This window comes from Dipteris shenzhenensis, chromosome 1 (assembly GCF_047967505.1).
Source record: "Dipteris shenzhenensis isolate YYH24624 ecotype China chromosome 1, Dip_SZ_1.0, whole genome shotgun sequence".
In the NCBI taxonomy this organism is placed as follows: Eukaryota; Viridiplantae; Streptophyta; class Polypodiopsida; order Gleicheniales; family Dipteridaceae; genus Dipteris; species Dipteris shenzhenensis.
Genome location: NC_141596.1, coordinates 44,629,204 through 44,646,584, shown reverse-complemented (window position 1 = coordinate 44,646,584; position 17,381 = coordinate 44,629,204). Strand labels below are relative to the sequence as shown.

The following is a 17,381-nucleotide window of genomic DNA, read 5'->3' as shown; positions in this document are numbered from 1 at the left end:
AACAAGGAAAAAATAAAGGGATCACGATCAGAAACAAAACTAATAAGCAAGCAAGACCACAATTTTGTATGAAAGAAAACTATTCAAAAACCTACACGGATACAAAATCTAAAGAGGGTGCTTACTCAGAAGCCTGCCTTAAACTCACATGCACGGTTCACACGTTCCCTAGTGTGTAAATATCACTCCAAGTTCGACAAAGTACTCCGAATGAAATAGAGCATGTGAATTGCAAAGGTGCTCTCTCTTTTCACAGAAAGACAAGGGCCAAAGAGAAAGCGATTCTTGTCAAGACCCATTTATCTCCATGGAAGTGCCAAAGAGAAAGTGATTCTTGACAAAACCCATTTATCTCTATGGATCAGACGATCTTATCCCATCATCGTCAAGCTTTCTTACGAGCCTCTTTTTGCTGACCTCGTCTTCGCACGTCCATGCAAGCTCTGAGGCGAACAGCATCAAAGAGAGACTCTGGCACTAAATCCGCCAGCCACCACAATATTGAATGTGTCCAGTAAGGCGTGCATAAGGGCTCGTATCCAATCCATCTAACAGCACTCCTAGCATAGCTTTCTGGAGAAGGACAGAAGAAGGAAGGTCTCCTGATAGAGGCTAGCTTTGTTGCGACATGCAATGGGGCCTGCGACACACAAATAATTCAGTCATATCGTCAGATGCTTCCGTTGAGCTTCAAGAAAATATGCAAACCTCACGTTCGCCATAACGCAGTTTCAGCGAGGGGGTGAAAGTATGAGCCCACCTGGCACTGCACATCGATTCCACTGTGCTTATACTCGATATACAATGTCCTTGAAAATTTCTCAATAAACCTGTCCATGCGCACTTAACACTTTTAGAAAGCTTCAATTTAGCGCCATGACAAAAGGAGCACCACCTCTGCAGCCGTGTGCTGCAATGTGCGTACTATCTTACTCTCTGCACTCTATGGACGAAGCAACCATGCCCAAAACCATGCCCATGAAACGCATGTCCTCTGAAACTGCAGCCAAACAAAGAAACAGAAAAAGAAAAACAAAGTACCCTTTGGTGCCGGCGTACAAAGCGTACAAAGGATCGGAGGGAAGAATGGAAGCAGATCCAGAACCAATGTTGATAATGGCACCTTTCTTCCTCTTAAGCATTCCAGGAAGCACGATCTGCACCATTCGAGTGATGGCTTCGACGTTCATGCGAATCAGATTCCTGGTGAGTTCTTCATCCACCTCGTGGAAGAAACGAGCGTAAGGATAAGAGAGGCCGGCGTTGTTAACGAGGACTCCGACGTCGGCGCCTGCGACCAACTCGGCAACGCGGGAGAGCCCAGCATTCATGTCGGGGTCCGTGAAATCGAGCACAACAAACTGCACCTGGATGTTGTACTTCGTTTTGAGCTGGGAAGCGAGGTCCTCGAGCTTGCTCTGGGTACGACCGACGAGGATGAGGTTGAGGCGGCGGCGAGCGAGCTGGAAGCAGAAGGCACGGCCGATGCCATCGGTACCACCGGTGACGAGGGCCCATTTACCGTAACGGGAGAGGGGTTTGGAGGGGCGAAGGAAGTAGAGCCAGAGCCAGGAGAGGAAGGAGGAGATGGAACGAAGGGCGGAGAGGAGGCCAAGGAAGGCAAGGGCGAGGATGGCGAGGTATTGCGGGGGAGAGTTATGGAGGAGATGAGAGGCAGCGGAAGCCATTGCCATAGCCAAAAGCTTGAAGGTGAAGAAGATGATCAAGAAGAAAACTATTCAATAAGAAAAATAAGGCCTTTGCAAATACTCTTTGTTTGTCTTTTGTTATAACATGGAGTCTCATCATTTAACGCCCCCATCTGCTCCCCCATCTACTCCCCCTTCCCCTTCCCCTTCCCCACTACCCACCTTTTCACCATAAGTGTCGGCAATCTTGCCGAGACGTGGGCAGGTCATCTTGGCATGCCCGCCGCCGCAGGTGGTGCACGTCTGTAAACACCCCTCGAAACACTCTCCAAGTAATAAGTCCATGATCCGTGGGCATGCCCAACGGTGGTGTCCATGTTCTCCTTCTCAGTGTCTGTGGATGTATGGATTTTCGAAGAGTCATACTTACCCAATGAGTGCCTGCAAAAGACTTTTGGTAGCGTTAGATGTATGTAACATGACCCATGTGCTCATTATAAGTAATGTGGTCCATTTGACAAAGGATGCCATTTCCAACTGAGAAGAAGAAGGAGAAGATGATGAACAAGTACAAGAAGAAGAAAGAAAGAAAGCAAGAAGAAGAAGAACAAGTCCTCAAGAAAGCTCTTTGTTGTATCTCAGATCATCATTTATAAAATGGACTGTCATCATTTAACACCCCCATCTACTCCCTCTTGCTTTTCCTAGCATTACCATTTCATCTAGATCACTACCAGTGAAAAACTTATGTTTTCTCGATTAATTTTCCCCTTTTTGAGCGCAATAAAAAAACTTCTCTCCCACCATTAGCATTTCATTTGGCTCAGGGCTTGTGAAAAACTTTTTCCCCCCCTAGCTAGCAGTAGCATGTAGACCACATGGCAAAAATTATGTGGGTAGATGTTGGGGCCGATTGAGCCCCAAAGGCAGCTCGAGACCTCAAGGTGTCTTGGTCACCCCCATATGGGGTTGGGTGTTGTTTGGCAATTCAAAATAAAGATGGATCACCAAAACACAAAAAACCTTTTTTCCCAAACCAATCAAAATATGGGACACTCTCCCAGTCAATCAATTATGTATTCAAAGTCTTGGTCACTAATTCTATAGACATTTAAAAATTTAGCCAAATTTTATCATTTTAGTCTGTGCAAAATACACCAATTTTCTAGCACCGATTTGGATGGTGGGAAGAGCCATAAGGCCACAATAACAAGGTGGGTGAGAAGAAGCAAAAAGCATAAACAAAAGAATAAGAAAGAGGACAAGGCCTTAAGAAAACCTTTTTGTTTTATCATCATCTCATCGTTACTAGACTCCATTAACACCCCCATCTCCTCCCCTTCCTAAATACACACACACACCCACCCATCCCCTGGCCCCTTCCCATCTTTTCACACTAGACACCCCAATAATTTATCAAGTTTTATCTCATCTTTTCACACTAGAAAACCCAAAAATTCATTGGATGACTTGACAAGGTTGGCAAAAAGAAGAAGAAAGAAGTAGAAAGAGGACAAGGCCTCAAGAAAGCAATGAGGCTCTTTGTTGTATCATCATCTCATCTATATTAAACTCCATCTACTTCCCCATCTACTCCCCTTCCCCTTCTTAAATACACACACCCACACCCACACCCACTCCCTTACCTCTACCCAACTTTCGACACTAGACACCCCAACAATTCATTGGTAACCATTTCATTTTGATGATGGGAAGAGCCATCAGGCCACCATAGTAGGTATAGTTACCCCACTATAAAAAGGTCATACCCAAAGTATCCCTAGAAGCTTGTCAAATCCATCATGCATCTTGCCCCAAACCATCTTCTTTATCATCCCCCATAGAGGGCAACTTATGTTGAAACCTCCAATAGCCAAGTCTACTCCATAGAACATTATATACATTTATATCCAATCAAATGAATAAATAAATTTCTAACAGGACTACTTAATATTGTATACTTTTGGATTAAACAACAATGTTATAGAGTAGTTGCTCCCAATCTCCAAATAGACTTGTCTCATGTGGCACAATGAATCTTTCTAATACATGGTCCTTGTCTATTTCATACAGTTGGTTGCAAGTCCCTACCTACCCATAATTTCGCATAGATGGTTACAAGCCCAAATTATTTAGAAGCCCCTGCCTTAGTGTACATATGTAACAGTGACATTTTCCTTAACAGCTCAATTTTTTTTAATGCAAAAGCAGTCCCATGTGGGTTCGTTTGACATTCCTTGTGATAGTATATGATAACAGAATGGGATAGAGATGAGTTTAAGATTACAGTACGTCTATTATTTTAGAATTTTTGAAACCTATAAGTAATATTGTGGGAATCCAAATGATGATTGCGATGCTCAAGGGGGAAGGACATCCTTGTACATAAATGCAAGGATGATATAATGTTTGAGGATGAACTTATGAGGTCTTATATAGGTCTATTGTTTATGATTTTCTTGACAGCTAAGAATTAGCTAGAATAGGTTGTAGTCAAAAGGCTCATAAGAATTATTTTGACTAATCATAAATTCTTTTGGCTAATTCAAAATTGTTTATGATTTTCTTTTGCAAATCATAAATTCATTTCCACTTTTCCTTCATGTACATCATGCAAAATTCATTTCCACTTTATTTTAGTTTGGACCAGATTAGATCAAGTTGTTAAGATTAAGAAATAATATGGACTTCCAAAACGTGTTACATTTTCAAGATCCCATGAAAAGAAGGTAAAGATCCTACTCTACGATGTGAGCTTAAGATACCATTCTAAGATGATGTTGAGGATAACACTTTTATTGATGAGTAGTAATAATACTAGGATGCACAACCAAAGTTGATTTCCATAGCACATGTTATGGGTTCCTAATTCTAAAATAATAAGGCAAAGAGGCAACATGATGAAAATACTTTTCATATTTCATTGGGCATGAGAGTAACCACAAGCATCGACAGCAACAACTTGTAGAAAGTGAAACTTGCAGGCACCAAAATTGATCATGGGTTGAAAGTTGAGGCTACCAATGGGCAACACATGATCAACATGCTACCACATAGTTTGAGATGCAATCTATGGATGAATTTGTGTAGATTTTGATGCCATGACTCTCACCTTTGTATGTAAAGGTGATGGTATTGCATAGCCTCACTATACCAAAGAGTAATTAATCACAACATGAGAATTCAAAAAATAGAGCACCTTTTATGCATTGTAATTGGTTGAGCCATACACAACAAATGTCCCACCTATGAAGGAATGTTGCAAATCAACATTTGATCTTATATTTTAATGACATATTTAGCGATATGCTAGGGTAATATTTGCAAAAGGCTCAAGGAAAAGAATATGGGCATGTACATGGAACCATTAATAGAGGAGATGCAAACCTTATGGAGTGACAATTCATGTCTTGGATATCTCTAGAGCTTCTCAATAGAATCCAAATGGTTCGATAAGAGGAATCTGGACCATGCATGACTTCCGTGGATATCGAGAGTGCTTAGGTAAGAGTAATTCCCTATTTAATCTTAAGATGCATGGTACTAATGCTCTCTCTTATGCATGTAGGCCTGAGAATAAGTGGGTACCATGCTTGTCCTATTTGTGATGACCGCCGATCTGAGGCATGATACTCTAAACAATGGTGTATGAGGGATAAAAATATGCATCCCACTTGCTAACCCAGGATTGCACATAATCTTGCTTCTTCTCCTTCTCCTCCCCTTCAAGCCTTGAGAGCAAAAGGTGGATGACCGTGAATAATTGCAAGCTATAGAAAATGATGCTAGTACTACTACTGCTAATGGATATGAAATGTTTGAATTTTGTAAGTAATCAAAGCCATGCTTTGAGCTCTAGCAATCATGGCTATGGGGGATGACTCATCATGATGCATTCCTACATAAGCACTTGTAGAGCATGGAAAGGAGGTGAATCTAGGGTTTGAAATGGAAGAGTAAAAAAAGAGGATACTTGGCAAGGGTCAGGGAAGAGGATTAAGTAAAAGGAGCACCAAAATGACATGCTTGCATGGGAACAAGGAACGCAGATGTATAAATTCTTAATGCAAAGTTTCACAACTCTGGTTGTGAACGAAAAGGATTAGAAAGATGGACTTATAGAATAATCATCGAATTTATGGCCAAAGTCATGGAATTTGAAGAATCGACATCTTTTAGAGAAGTAGTTAAAGATCAAAATGGGAACGTGCTAGGATGATGAATATAGCACTCTTATACAGAGTCGAACAAGGTCATTGATATATCTCCAAAAGAAAATAAGCCTATTGCTTGCCAACAGTTATACATAGTCGAGCTTCTTGGAGCCTCTTTATGGATCTACTTGACAATCACAAGGCTAGATTATTCTTATTTAGTTGGTGATCTGGTTTGCATAAACTCAATTGTTAAATTATTAGCTTGTGACATATCTCTTTAGATACAACCTCAATAGTATAAACCAATGCTTTGATCCAATAGGTATATTGAGCTCTATATGCTCTTTCGCTTTGACTCTTCTTTATCTACCTACTTGACAATCACTAGGCTAGACATTTCTTATTCAATTGGTGTTCTCAATCGATGTATGCAAAATCTCAAGAAGGATCATCTCCATGTAGCCAAAAGAGTATCCACATATTTCAAAGGTACATGATATAATGGTTTGAAATGTGAGTGAATATCCTCTGATCTTGATTTAATGACCATGTCATGGAAAAGCAAGAAACGACTAATTGTAACTTTAACATAAAAAAAAGCAAAATACAAAGCATCAAGAAATATTGAGGTGAAATAGTATGGTGTAGAAAATGATTTGAGGCATAGCATAGGATCTATGCAAACTAGACATAAAAATGGAACAACACTAAACAACTCGAGACTTTAGCAGGTCACGGGTAAAACCTCAAATAAAAATAGCTGTGGGCTGGCTTTCTTTTCTTTGGAGCACTATGCACATATATGTGTTCTCGAATGTGAGTTTACTCAAGAATTTTCATATATGTGAAAATTTAATGGTATGATGAAGCAAACCAACAATAGTATGTATATTCATCATTAGAAAACAAAGGGTGGAGAGATTTTGGGTCTCATACGTAAGCTTCATGCAAGAAAATTGGGTACTCAAAGGTGATATAGGGTGTGATATTGTTAGGCCTATCTGAAAGGCCAGTTCAAGCAAGCCAAAGCCTCCTACTATCATCCTATTGTACTTGACATGCTACTATATTTAAGACAATTAGGCCATGCAATTGATGTTAAAAATATGAGTTTATGTGTAAACATACCTTTTGCATTATAAGGGAATAAGAGACATGTTAAACATAAAGAGAAGGACAACAATGGAGATGAAGATTTGATGGAGAAGAAGCTAGTTCTTGTGTGTCTCCCCCCCCTAACCACACACTCGTGGATGCACACACACACACACACACACACACACACACACACACACACACACACACACACACACACACACACACACACGCGCGCGCGCGCGCGCATGCACAAACGCACACACACACACACACACACACACACACACACATATAGTAGTTATAGTGTGCTATCAAAGCCTCAATAATTGTTTGGAATATTGGCTTGCAAATCTCTTCGTTGTGTAAGAAGTATCATTTTGGTAAATTTGTAATGTTGTAACCTATCTTGAAGGCTAGCTAGGAAAGACAAAAAGTATCATTTTTATAGGTTTGTATAGTAACCTGTCTTGAAGGCTGGCAAGGGAAACGTTTGCATTTGACCCAGGTTAAGATAGAAAAGAATGGACGTCTTGTACAAAAGGCACTGTTGGAATGCCTCTTCTCTAGGATGGAGAAGAACAAGCCATGTCAATCACGCTAGCTAAAGTCTTATGCAAGGCATGCTAGTTGCAAATGCTCACAAAAGTTGAGTACAACGCTGCTACATAATGTATGCCCACCAGTGTGGTATAAATCATAGATTCTAAATTCCTAAGCATATGAAGCACAAGGGGTAGGATAGAATATAACTTTGTCCGCTTGAATCTCGAATTGCTTTCTGCACCATCTCCTACAGTCTCATGGAGATCATGTTGTGATGAGTGGGATGCCGAGCACGGTCTTTGTCTAATGCATTCCTTGCATTAATTCAAAAGTGTCTAGAGGAATCCAAGATGTGTGCAATTTGAGGAAGGTACACTTACAAAAAAACACTCTCAAGTGTCTCTATAGGTTCAATACTTGCTACTCCATCATTACATGGCCACAGTCAGTGAAACTTGTTGTCTTCCATTTCAACTTTACTCTCCATTGCAGTCACTATGGTCTTGTGATACCTTCTTCTAAACTACTTGAGACACTTAAGTGTAGCAAAATCTGCATCTATGAGAGAGGCAAGGCCAAATTTAGTTCATGGATGGCAAGACCGAAGCTAAAACTATCACAAAAATTGTTGGAAAGTAGCAAGAGAAAGCTCCAAAAACCTACCTTATTCATCTTATGACATTAGAAACAGCCTCATTTTGGCAGTGTGTTAATTTGGATTTAGTAGAGCTGGTCAAGGATGCCCAGAGGTGAGGTAGTTTCATGCCTAGAGACATGAGGAGAGCACCACCTTGTGGTAGAGGTAGAGGCCGCATATAAGGCTTACACAATAGGATATACAGTGTTATGGATGTGGGTATGGACATGTGCAGTATGAATGCTATTATCAGCCTATATGTTAAAGGACACAAGGACCAATATTATGATAGAGGATCAAGAAGACATCAATTTGCAATGAAGCATGTGATAGGGAGCACGTCATAGCCATCGAGTGACGATGATCGGTTCATAGATTCAAGTGCTACTAATCATATGACACACCATGAGGAATGATTTGAGCATAAGCGGTCTATGTTGAGTGAAGAATTTGTAGCCACAAGAGATGACACTATGCATCCCATTACACATATTGGGGATGTACCGTTGCCCACAAGAGATGAATGTCACAATAAGTTGGGAGATGTACTTTATGTGCTAACCATAACAAAGAATATAGCTTGCGTTGGACCGATAATTGAGTAGGATATGCAAGTGAGTTTTAATAAGTATGGATGCTTTAATGAGCAGTTTAAGAATGACACACCGGGTAGATTAATAGTCATGGAAGGAAGAAATGCATTGGATGCAAAACACTTATTACACAAGTGTTGAAAAAGGACATGAAAAAAATTGTGATGTGGAGTTATGGCATAGAAGAATTAGCCATGTGAATTTATAGAAGTTGAAGCACATGCAGACTAGAGACATAGTGTGCGGTCTTCCTAAATTTGGGCTTATTAATTTTTAGCATGTTTGTGAGGCATGCCAATTTGAAAATCAAAGTAGACTCCCATTTCTAAAGAGGGGGAGATTGAGCATTAGACCTTTGGACATTGTGCATATTGATATTTCGGGACCATGCCAGAGAATGTGACTTGGGGGTGCCAAATTTTACATTATATTCTAAGATGATCATGCTCACATGACTTGGGTGTATTTTTCGAAGCATAAAAGTGAGGCCTTGGATAAATTTCTTGAGTTTAGGACAATAGCCAAGAAGGAGTTTGGCACATATGTGAAGTGCTTAAGATCCAACAATGGTGGGAAGGATATGTCCATGAAATTCGATGAACTATTGGGGCCGTGCACATTGTAGCACATATTATAACCAAGACACCCACTGCTATCATTCATGATATGTCACCAGTTAGGAAGATTTATGATAGGAAGCTAACATTGGCTTACATGAAGTTCTTTGGATGCATTTGCTAGTACATGTGCCTGGCAAAATAAGGATGTTCTCATGTTTTAAAAACTCCAAGGCACTGAAGCCTAGCTTCCCTTACTCTCCTTTCTTGAGTTCTTTGGATCTCTAGTAGGTGAAGTGCCTTAATAATGGATACTTGACGATCCACTATTTTCCATAGCCCTCTATTCTCAAAGGCATCCCGTTGGATGCCAATTCCATCCACGTAGGACCCAAGGCATGTCTTCAGACTGAAGTCATGAACTTCCTTGGCCTTTTCATCTCGTGAGATGACATTAAAAAAAGGAGCATCATCCATTATCTTCATGATACCATACCATTTCACACCTATTATCATCTTGTAGCCATGAAAGAATGCATCCCAAGTATAGACAATAATAAAATGATAGATATACCCTTCATTATGTTAGGATAGAACGAAATACATTCAGCTCCATCAAGAAATGACCAAAATTGACAATTTGGTCAGTGGAATTCCATTAATGGTATGCTTCTTTACTTTTAGGGCTACTCTCTTGCGCTGATGGAGACCATCTCATCCAACATGGATTCTCTCACTTTTTCTAGCAAGAGTTTATTGATTTTAGAGGGGACAGATGTCACCTTTGCCTTGTATAGCTCCCAACTTTATGAATCTAATTCCTGTGGTGGGAGTGGGAGTGCAAGGGTTGCTACTAGAGGGGATTGAAAAGGTTCACCTCGCAGTTGGGAGTGTGGGGGAATCCTAGTTAGGATTCTAGTGAGTCGCACTTTAGTGTAAGTAGGCTCCGAAATCACATCTTTGGAATAGAATCCAATGAAGAAAGGGAATCTAGCGTAACAATGTTGGTCACTAGTGGGTAGCCTAAAGGCTACTAGAGGCTAGAATAGCCTAGAGGAGGTAGATCCTGCAGGGGCAAGTCTTATTAGCCAAAATGGGCCATAGCTTGAGGTCCTGCAATGGTGCATGATAGAAGGAGCAAGCTAAGGGACGTTCCGAAGGGGATCTCTTGAGGGGAGAGAGAGAGAGAGAGAGAGAGAGAGAGAGAGAGAGAGAGAGAGAGTTAGAGTTTATTATTATTTTTTTAAATACTGAAGGGCCTATGAGATTGAAAAAACCCAAATACTATGAGCAAAGTGGGTGGAGCCTCTAAACAAGCATATACCCCAAGACAATACCCCAAGACAAACAGAAACACAAAAACACTAGTACAAACTATCTAAGCCCATGGAGAGGATGGGAACTGTGGTGGTCCTTTGTATGCTATATGAGAAACGAAGTCCACTAAGCAGCTCAAAATGGAGAAGAGTGTCTTGGTAGAGAGGCTCTAGTGATGGTGGGTGTTTGGCGACATCTATTCATTGAACTTGGGTGGCTTGCATGGTCTACTATGGTCTCCTAGCCATGACCTTCCATCAAACAAGTGACACGATTGTCACCCCCATTGGTTGTGTTGGTTATCTCGTGAACATGGAGGTCATATCTCCAAGCCTTATTTGTGCATCTACATGGTGACATGTCTATCATGTCTCTTGCTCTTGGCATCGACTATGATGTTTCGTTGGAGACTGTTGGTCCATGCTATCCTACTAAAAAGACTCAACGATCATGCTCTAGGTGGTGGAGTCTGACTGGGTACCTTGATCTCGTCTATGCTCTAGGTGGATTCTGACTTAGTACCTTGATCTCGTCTATGTGCTCTAAGCAACTGGTCTCTATATCATACGGCCTCATGAATGAAGGTCATCAAATAGCTTTGATTCGGGTAAACTAAGAGGCTGGAGGGATGTTTGTATCCAACTCTGCAAAGATCATGTGCCGACCTCAAATCTCACATGGTACACATGGCATCTATAAGCAAAGTGATCTTTTAATTTAATCTCCTATAGATCACAAGTAAGGAGAAAGATTGAGCCTAAGCAGTCAAATGCATCTTTCTTAGACACCTTGTAGAGATGAAGGGTTACACTTGCTATGACCCACTCAACAAGAGGGTTTATGTGAGTAGAGATGTGAACTTCAGTGAGTTCAAGTCTTGGTATGACTAAAACATATAGAGGTTGAGGATTACGAGGAAAATCAGCCCTAGGATGTGCGTACTTATTGTAGACAACATGTTGAGGATGTGCCATGACCACAAGAGCAATTGAAAATCACAAGTGTTAATGCATGGAGATTGAGAGACACAAAAAAAAAGTTTGAAATAAGGCAAAGAAAGAAGCCAATTAAAGAGAGCTCAAGTGAGGAAAGCCCTGATGAGGAGCTCAGCTTGCCTCATGTCATGACACCAAGCACAACACAAGTAGAAAATAATGTGCTAGCACATGCAAGAATGGAAGAAAAAATGCATTACAATCTAGACGGTTGGAACGGGTGAGATACCCAGTTGACAAGTTGATGTGGGGTACATGAGGATGCACTATGCATATATGGTTTCTCAAGTGTAGCATGAGGAACCTACATGTTTCCGAGAGGCATTTGGACAACTTGAGTGGGAAACTACCATGGATGAGGAGATGGATGCATTAGTACGCAACGAAACATGGGAACTTGTGCCTTTGCCACTAGGGAAGAAAGATATAGGCTTGAAAAGGTGCCTATAAGTTTGAAGCATTAGTAAAATGCTATAAAGCAAGGTTGGTTGCAAAGCATTGAATGTAAGCTGCCACAAATTCAATGATCACATCAATGTTCAAAATATTAATTGTTTGTAACAAGTGAGAGATTAGAATATTGGATTATCTTAAGAAAATGAGAGCCACTATTATATAATGCACCATGCAGATCAATTAGACTCGTTGACTATATATCCTTTAGAAGTTGCATTGTTAAGACAACTATAGATCGTACAAGTCATACCATCAGGTTGAGGGCTAACAGAGACCACTATCTCTAGGTCACTATGGGGGTTGCCACCCTGCTAGACCCCCATGCTACTTAGGCTAAGGACCTCCCAAACACCCCCTCGATCCTGATATCAAAATCCATCCCACTCGACTAAATGGTCAAGTCCACATAGGCTGTTATCAAGGTGGTCTATCCCACTCTACAAAAATACCTTACACCATTAAGTGGGGTTGATGATCCTATCGACATTGATCATTGTAGATTTTTCTACTTTGTTTGATAGACCTCTTCCAAGAGGATATGTCTTATTTATTACCATACCAGTAGAAGTCAACCCACTCTCCAAATGATTGCTTAAAATAGCACAAGAGTATGGAACAAGATCTGAGCCTTCTGGGGATTCTCCAATAAAATGGGCCTAAAGGAAGCATGTAATCACGTGAAGTATAATCCACTTCGATGAGATTTTGATTTTTAAAATTAAAGTGATATGAACATTATATTGCTTGATTTGTACGAGTGTGATCATTACAAGGGGTTTAGTATTGTACCTTCTAGCTCTGCACATCATAGTTGCATCTTAGCATCTAAGATTTAGAAGGCAATGAGTCATTTTCATTGCCTTGGAACTTTTAGCCAATAACTCTCCTCTCTAGAATGGATTTGGTGGATGGAGAGAAAGTAGATGATATTTTGGCCCTCTAAAAATGCACAACACAAAAGCCATAAAGACCTTAAGTTACACATTGAGAGCCAATCAATTGGCTTAAATTGATTGCTTTTTGGATTACACATCATGTTCTTAACTTGTGTGAGGATGTCCACATCAAACCAAGGCTCTCAACTAGATGGACTTGCTCTAGTAAGGGGATTCATAGGATACTTCTTTGCTACAACACTTCTCACTTTTATTTTTCTAGAGAAAAGAACTTAATGCTTGAACAAACAACCATACAAATCAGCAACCCGGGAGGTGCTAATCATGGGGAAATAAAGAAAAGACAACTTGGCTATAAGATAGAAACTAGTCTATTTCCAAAGAATCTATAAAAAACAAAGCTAACAACCAAGTTGGAGGTTTATACATCCATCGAATACCTCTTGCGGTGATGACATAAACGATTCCTATAGGCCAAACCTTGCAGAAACAATCCTGCCTTTTGGTGTCCGCTCTAGAACCTGAAGCAGTCCTAAATGGTACGCAAGGTGGAGGTGATATCTTGCAAGATGGCAATGAGGGTGGCTGCTGGGGGAACCCGATGGCCTCCACATAATCGCAAGAAGCAACCTAGATGTTGCAAGTATGATTTTGGACACCTTCTCCCAAACACTATCCTCTAGTAAAGGCAAAGGACGCAGGTAGGAAGGAGGCATCGCATCCTGTGCCTCGATCTTGAAGACTCATTAGCCTTAGATCTTGTAGGCTAGGGAGGTTGGGTCAATGGAGAAGGCATGAACCCCCTCTTTTATACAAGTAACTATCCCAAGTGAAGTCTTACTGGATCCTCCTCTATGTGTTGGCCACCAAAAATGTACACTCCTGCTTGCAGACAGCAATGCACTGCCTTCTAGAGGCAGTTGTCTAATAGCCACATCGAATCTTAGGTTGTCGAAAGAGACTCCAACAAGTAGACTTCCTCAAGGAAAATGAGGAGGTCCAAGAGGTCCACAATTTGGGGGTTGTGCTTGGATTTCAATGTATTCCACAAGGGCATACAGTGAGATACTTAAGCTGTCGAGTTGGCATTGATATTTCAATAAAGCGGCAAATTACCTTAGTGTTGGAGAGAGTGAGGCGCAAGCTCTGTACTAGAGTTGGGACAGACTTTCTCTAGTAGATTGGGCTCTCATGGCCAAATAGGCCTCCTGGCGATGGCATGGTATATAGCCTCTTTCTATTGTTTTCACAGTAGTTGGCGCCCTATGCATAATTTCTTATAGGGGGTTCGTATGGTATTAAGAACACTAGAGCTAGGAGATGGAGATACAGACTAGAACTCTTTTGGGCACTAGGTCCCATCCCAAGCTTCAAGCCCTTGAAGCTCTTGCTTCTTAGGAACACACCCTCGTATAGGAGGACAATAGCAGTAGTCCCATAGGTGAATTTTCTCAAGCATCCCCTCACAAGGAAGGGCTCCATCTTGATGAGGAACCTTTACAAGGTTGGGCACTGATTCTTTAGAGGACTAATTTAAGCCATGCCCACGTGCTCAGAGATTTTTAAGTGGTAGCCACTCATTTGGCACCTGGAGGTTCAAGATCATGAGGGCTCATGCTTGGGAAGTGGACACACATTGGTTGGGCATACTGGGATAGTGGCCAAGCTTGGTATTTTAGGACTTAGAGCTACCTGCCCATGGAGGTAGAGTCATGAGGGTAGGCACTTTCTCATATGAGGGGGGAAAGCACTAGAATGATCAATGCGATCATCCCCAAGTCATGGTGGGAGGGATTGTGCAGTGCCTCAACCCCCCATCATTGGTATGCACAATTTTTTAGAATTGTTGTGCCTCTCAGGATTCACTTTTTTGCGTCAGTCCCGTGGATCCTACTGATGTTTTTAGCCCCATATGATAAGATACCTTGAGGACCATGAGTTTTTGTCTCATTCGATTGGTAGAGGGTCAGGGTTGTTGGTCACTTGGGCAAGGATTGGACCATCGACTAGTGCAAGTCTTGGAAGGATAGGAAAGGGCAAGGTAGTGCCTTTGGCTTGGGGAGAATTGACCTTTTCAAGAGATTCTCGATGAGCGGTTCTCGGTTGTTCAATCTAGTGCACTTAAATAAGGTGGAACAGGTGCTCTTTTTCTCTAACATGACTCACATAGGCTAACGTCTTCAGTTGGAGGCAATATCTTGAACCCTCTTGAGAGAGCATAATTTGGTTGAGCAGCAGGTTCCCTTAGAGTTTAACTTGTCATATCTTTGGACCAACCTTAGGCCACATAAGATTTCCTATTTCTTATAGATGGTGGTGCATGGAGGCTTGCCCATGGGCCGTTGGTTGGAGTAGATGTGGGTAGATGGTAGTTTACACGGTTGCATAGATAGTGTTGGAGATGATTCCACATTGTCAATGGGGCTGATCTGCAATGTAGAGGATATGTTTGGGAGCTCACAAGATAGATTCAAAAACAGAAATATAAACCTCAACTGTTGCCTAGTATGGGGGGGACCAAACCTTATTCCATCAAGGAAGAAGGTGGTGACATGTCAAATATCAAATGCTAAAAACATATGCTCCTGAATTCAATTGAGCATTGACTTCCTGACCTACCACAACCCTCTGCAACTCTTGGCGAAGTATCAACAGCTGATGTGGCTACCTGTCACACATGATCGTGGAGCCCATTCATGTTGCAACTCACCATGGTCCACCTCATGGGGAGGAGAGAGAGTTGGAAAACAAGCCCCTTGTGTGGATGGGAGCCTGAATGACAACTGCGGATGTCTGTGATTTTGACGGGCATTTGGAAGACTAGTCATCGTTCGTGTGACGATGCGCAGGGCAATCTTAATGCCTACCTTCTAGGCCCAATGTAACATGAAGCTCTATCCCAAGCTAGATAGCATACTATTGTAGCATCCAGTGTGTAACTTGTGTAAGCTTAACCTCTGGCCCCACTTGGAGCACACCTATTACCAGACTGAGTCCCTGTCTGTTTGGGGGAATCCACACTCCCTACCTTGGGCTCCCAGTCACTCCACGTATGGAATATTTGGTCCCTCATCATGAGATAAAAATGCACCGAGGTCCACTTCTCTCTCATAGAAGCACAGTTGAAACCCCAAACAAGATGAGAGGAGGTATGAATTGCCCCGGGGAACCCCCCTTGTAGGGCTACAGGATTAGAACTGTCACCTTCAAGGCATGGGGGTAATCCTTTGGGATCTCACGGTAGTTCCAAGGTTCAAGGCTCTAGAACTTGCTCAAGAGGGGCTAACTTGGACAAGGGATCGGACCTAGAAGTTGAGAAAAAGTGCAATTAGCCTCATCTTGTGCTGGGGACTAGGATTGAGTGGAGGAAGCCTGAGATTGAAAGGAAGAAGTCCTAGCCTTGCCTTTCCCCGAAGGCTTAGGAATGGGAGGACATTGGGGCTTTGGGGAGGAAGGGCGGGAGGATCAAACAGGAGGAATTGCTAGCAAGAGGGAGGGTGGGTGGTGACATTGATTGCAACGGTAGAGAGAGTTCAGGCGTGCGAGCAGAAGCCTAAGTACTCTAGGCCGTTCCTCTATCAGGAGATCAAAGAATATCTCACCGTCAAGATTTCGTGGACATCTCGAGTGGGATCCACTCGCCTACTCCCTTTGCAGTTCTTTGCGGCCCTCTTGCGGTCAGGCTTCTTTCTCTCCACCCTAGTTGAAACCCCCTTTAAAGGCTCCATCCAGGGGGTCTAGGACTCTTGTTGCTGCCTGGATGGACAATAGGATCTGTTGGCACGAAACTGCCTCTGCTTCCCCTAACGAGATCGTGTAGAAGAGGGAGCCCAACATTGCCCCTTGGGACAAGGAAGTGCCAAGTGACTCATCTATTTGAAAACACAGGCACTAATTTGGTAAACTAGAAACCTCAATCCTCTGTTTGAATTCTTTTCTGTCAAGCGTCTCAAGGAAGATCTCCTCCAAAAGGGTCTCAGGACACTCTATAATGAACTAAGTCGAGGGATCCCATCATTTGCTATGATTGAGGCTGGTAAAGGTTCTAGCCCTCTTCTAAAAGCTCCCCCAATGGAGGGAAGAATGGGTCGGTACTCCCTCAAAAGCCCTAGGAAGCAGAGTGTCACGAAAAATGAGGCCCATGATTTGTTGCGTCCATGTAATCAATTGTGAACCCATGGTACCAAGGGATGAAATAAACAAGGTGCAGGCCAAAGAAAATGGGACTTTGCTCCACTAGGGCCAGGGTGATGTTAGGGGAGTTCAACTAGAGAATGAAGATTCCCCTCCTGTAGGTAATGGCCTCTTGAATATTTTCCCCATCTATTGCTAAGCTTGCCTGGATCCAATCCTACACCTGGCTCCTTGAAGGTGTGAGTCCAACAACTTTGTCCAACAAGGCTCTATCCTAAAGTGGTTGAATTGGATTCTTAATCTTTTGTTTGTTCTTAACCCTTCTTGCCATACAAAGGTCACCACCAAG

General features: G+C 42.0%; 1 protein-coding gene across 1 annotated transcript; it reads right to left on the bottom strand.

The window, feature by feature from the left end:
* Positions 1–211: 211 nt before the first annotated feature.
* KCR1 (beta-ketoacyl reductase 1) lies at positions 212–1,785 on the bottom strand. Its single transcript, XM_087382265.1, has 3 exons — positions 1,042–1,785; positions 761–830; positions 212–640 (listed from the first exon to the last, which is right to left on the bottom strand). Exons 1-3 carry the CDS (start codon positions 1,692–1,694, stop codon positions 386–388), a joined length of 978 nt encoding a protein of 325 aa, XP_087238391.1. The 5' UTR covers positions 1,695–1,785; the 3' UTR covers positions 212–385.
* Between the last annotated feature and the right edge of the window lie 15,596 nt (positions 1,786–17,381).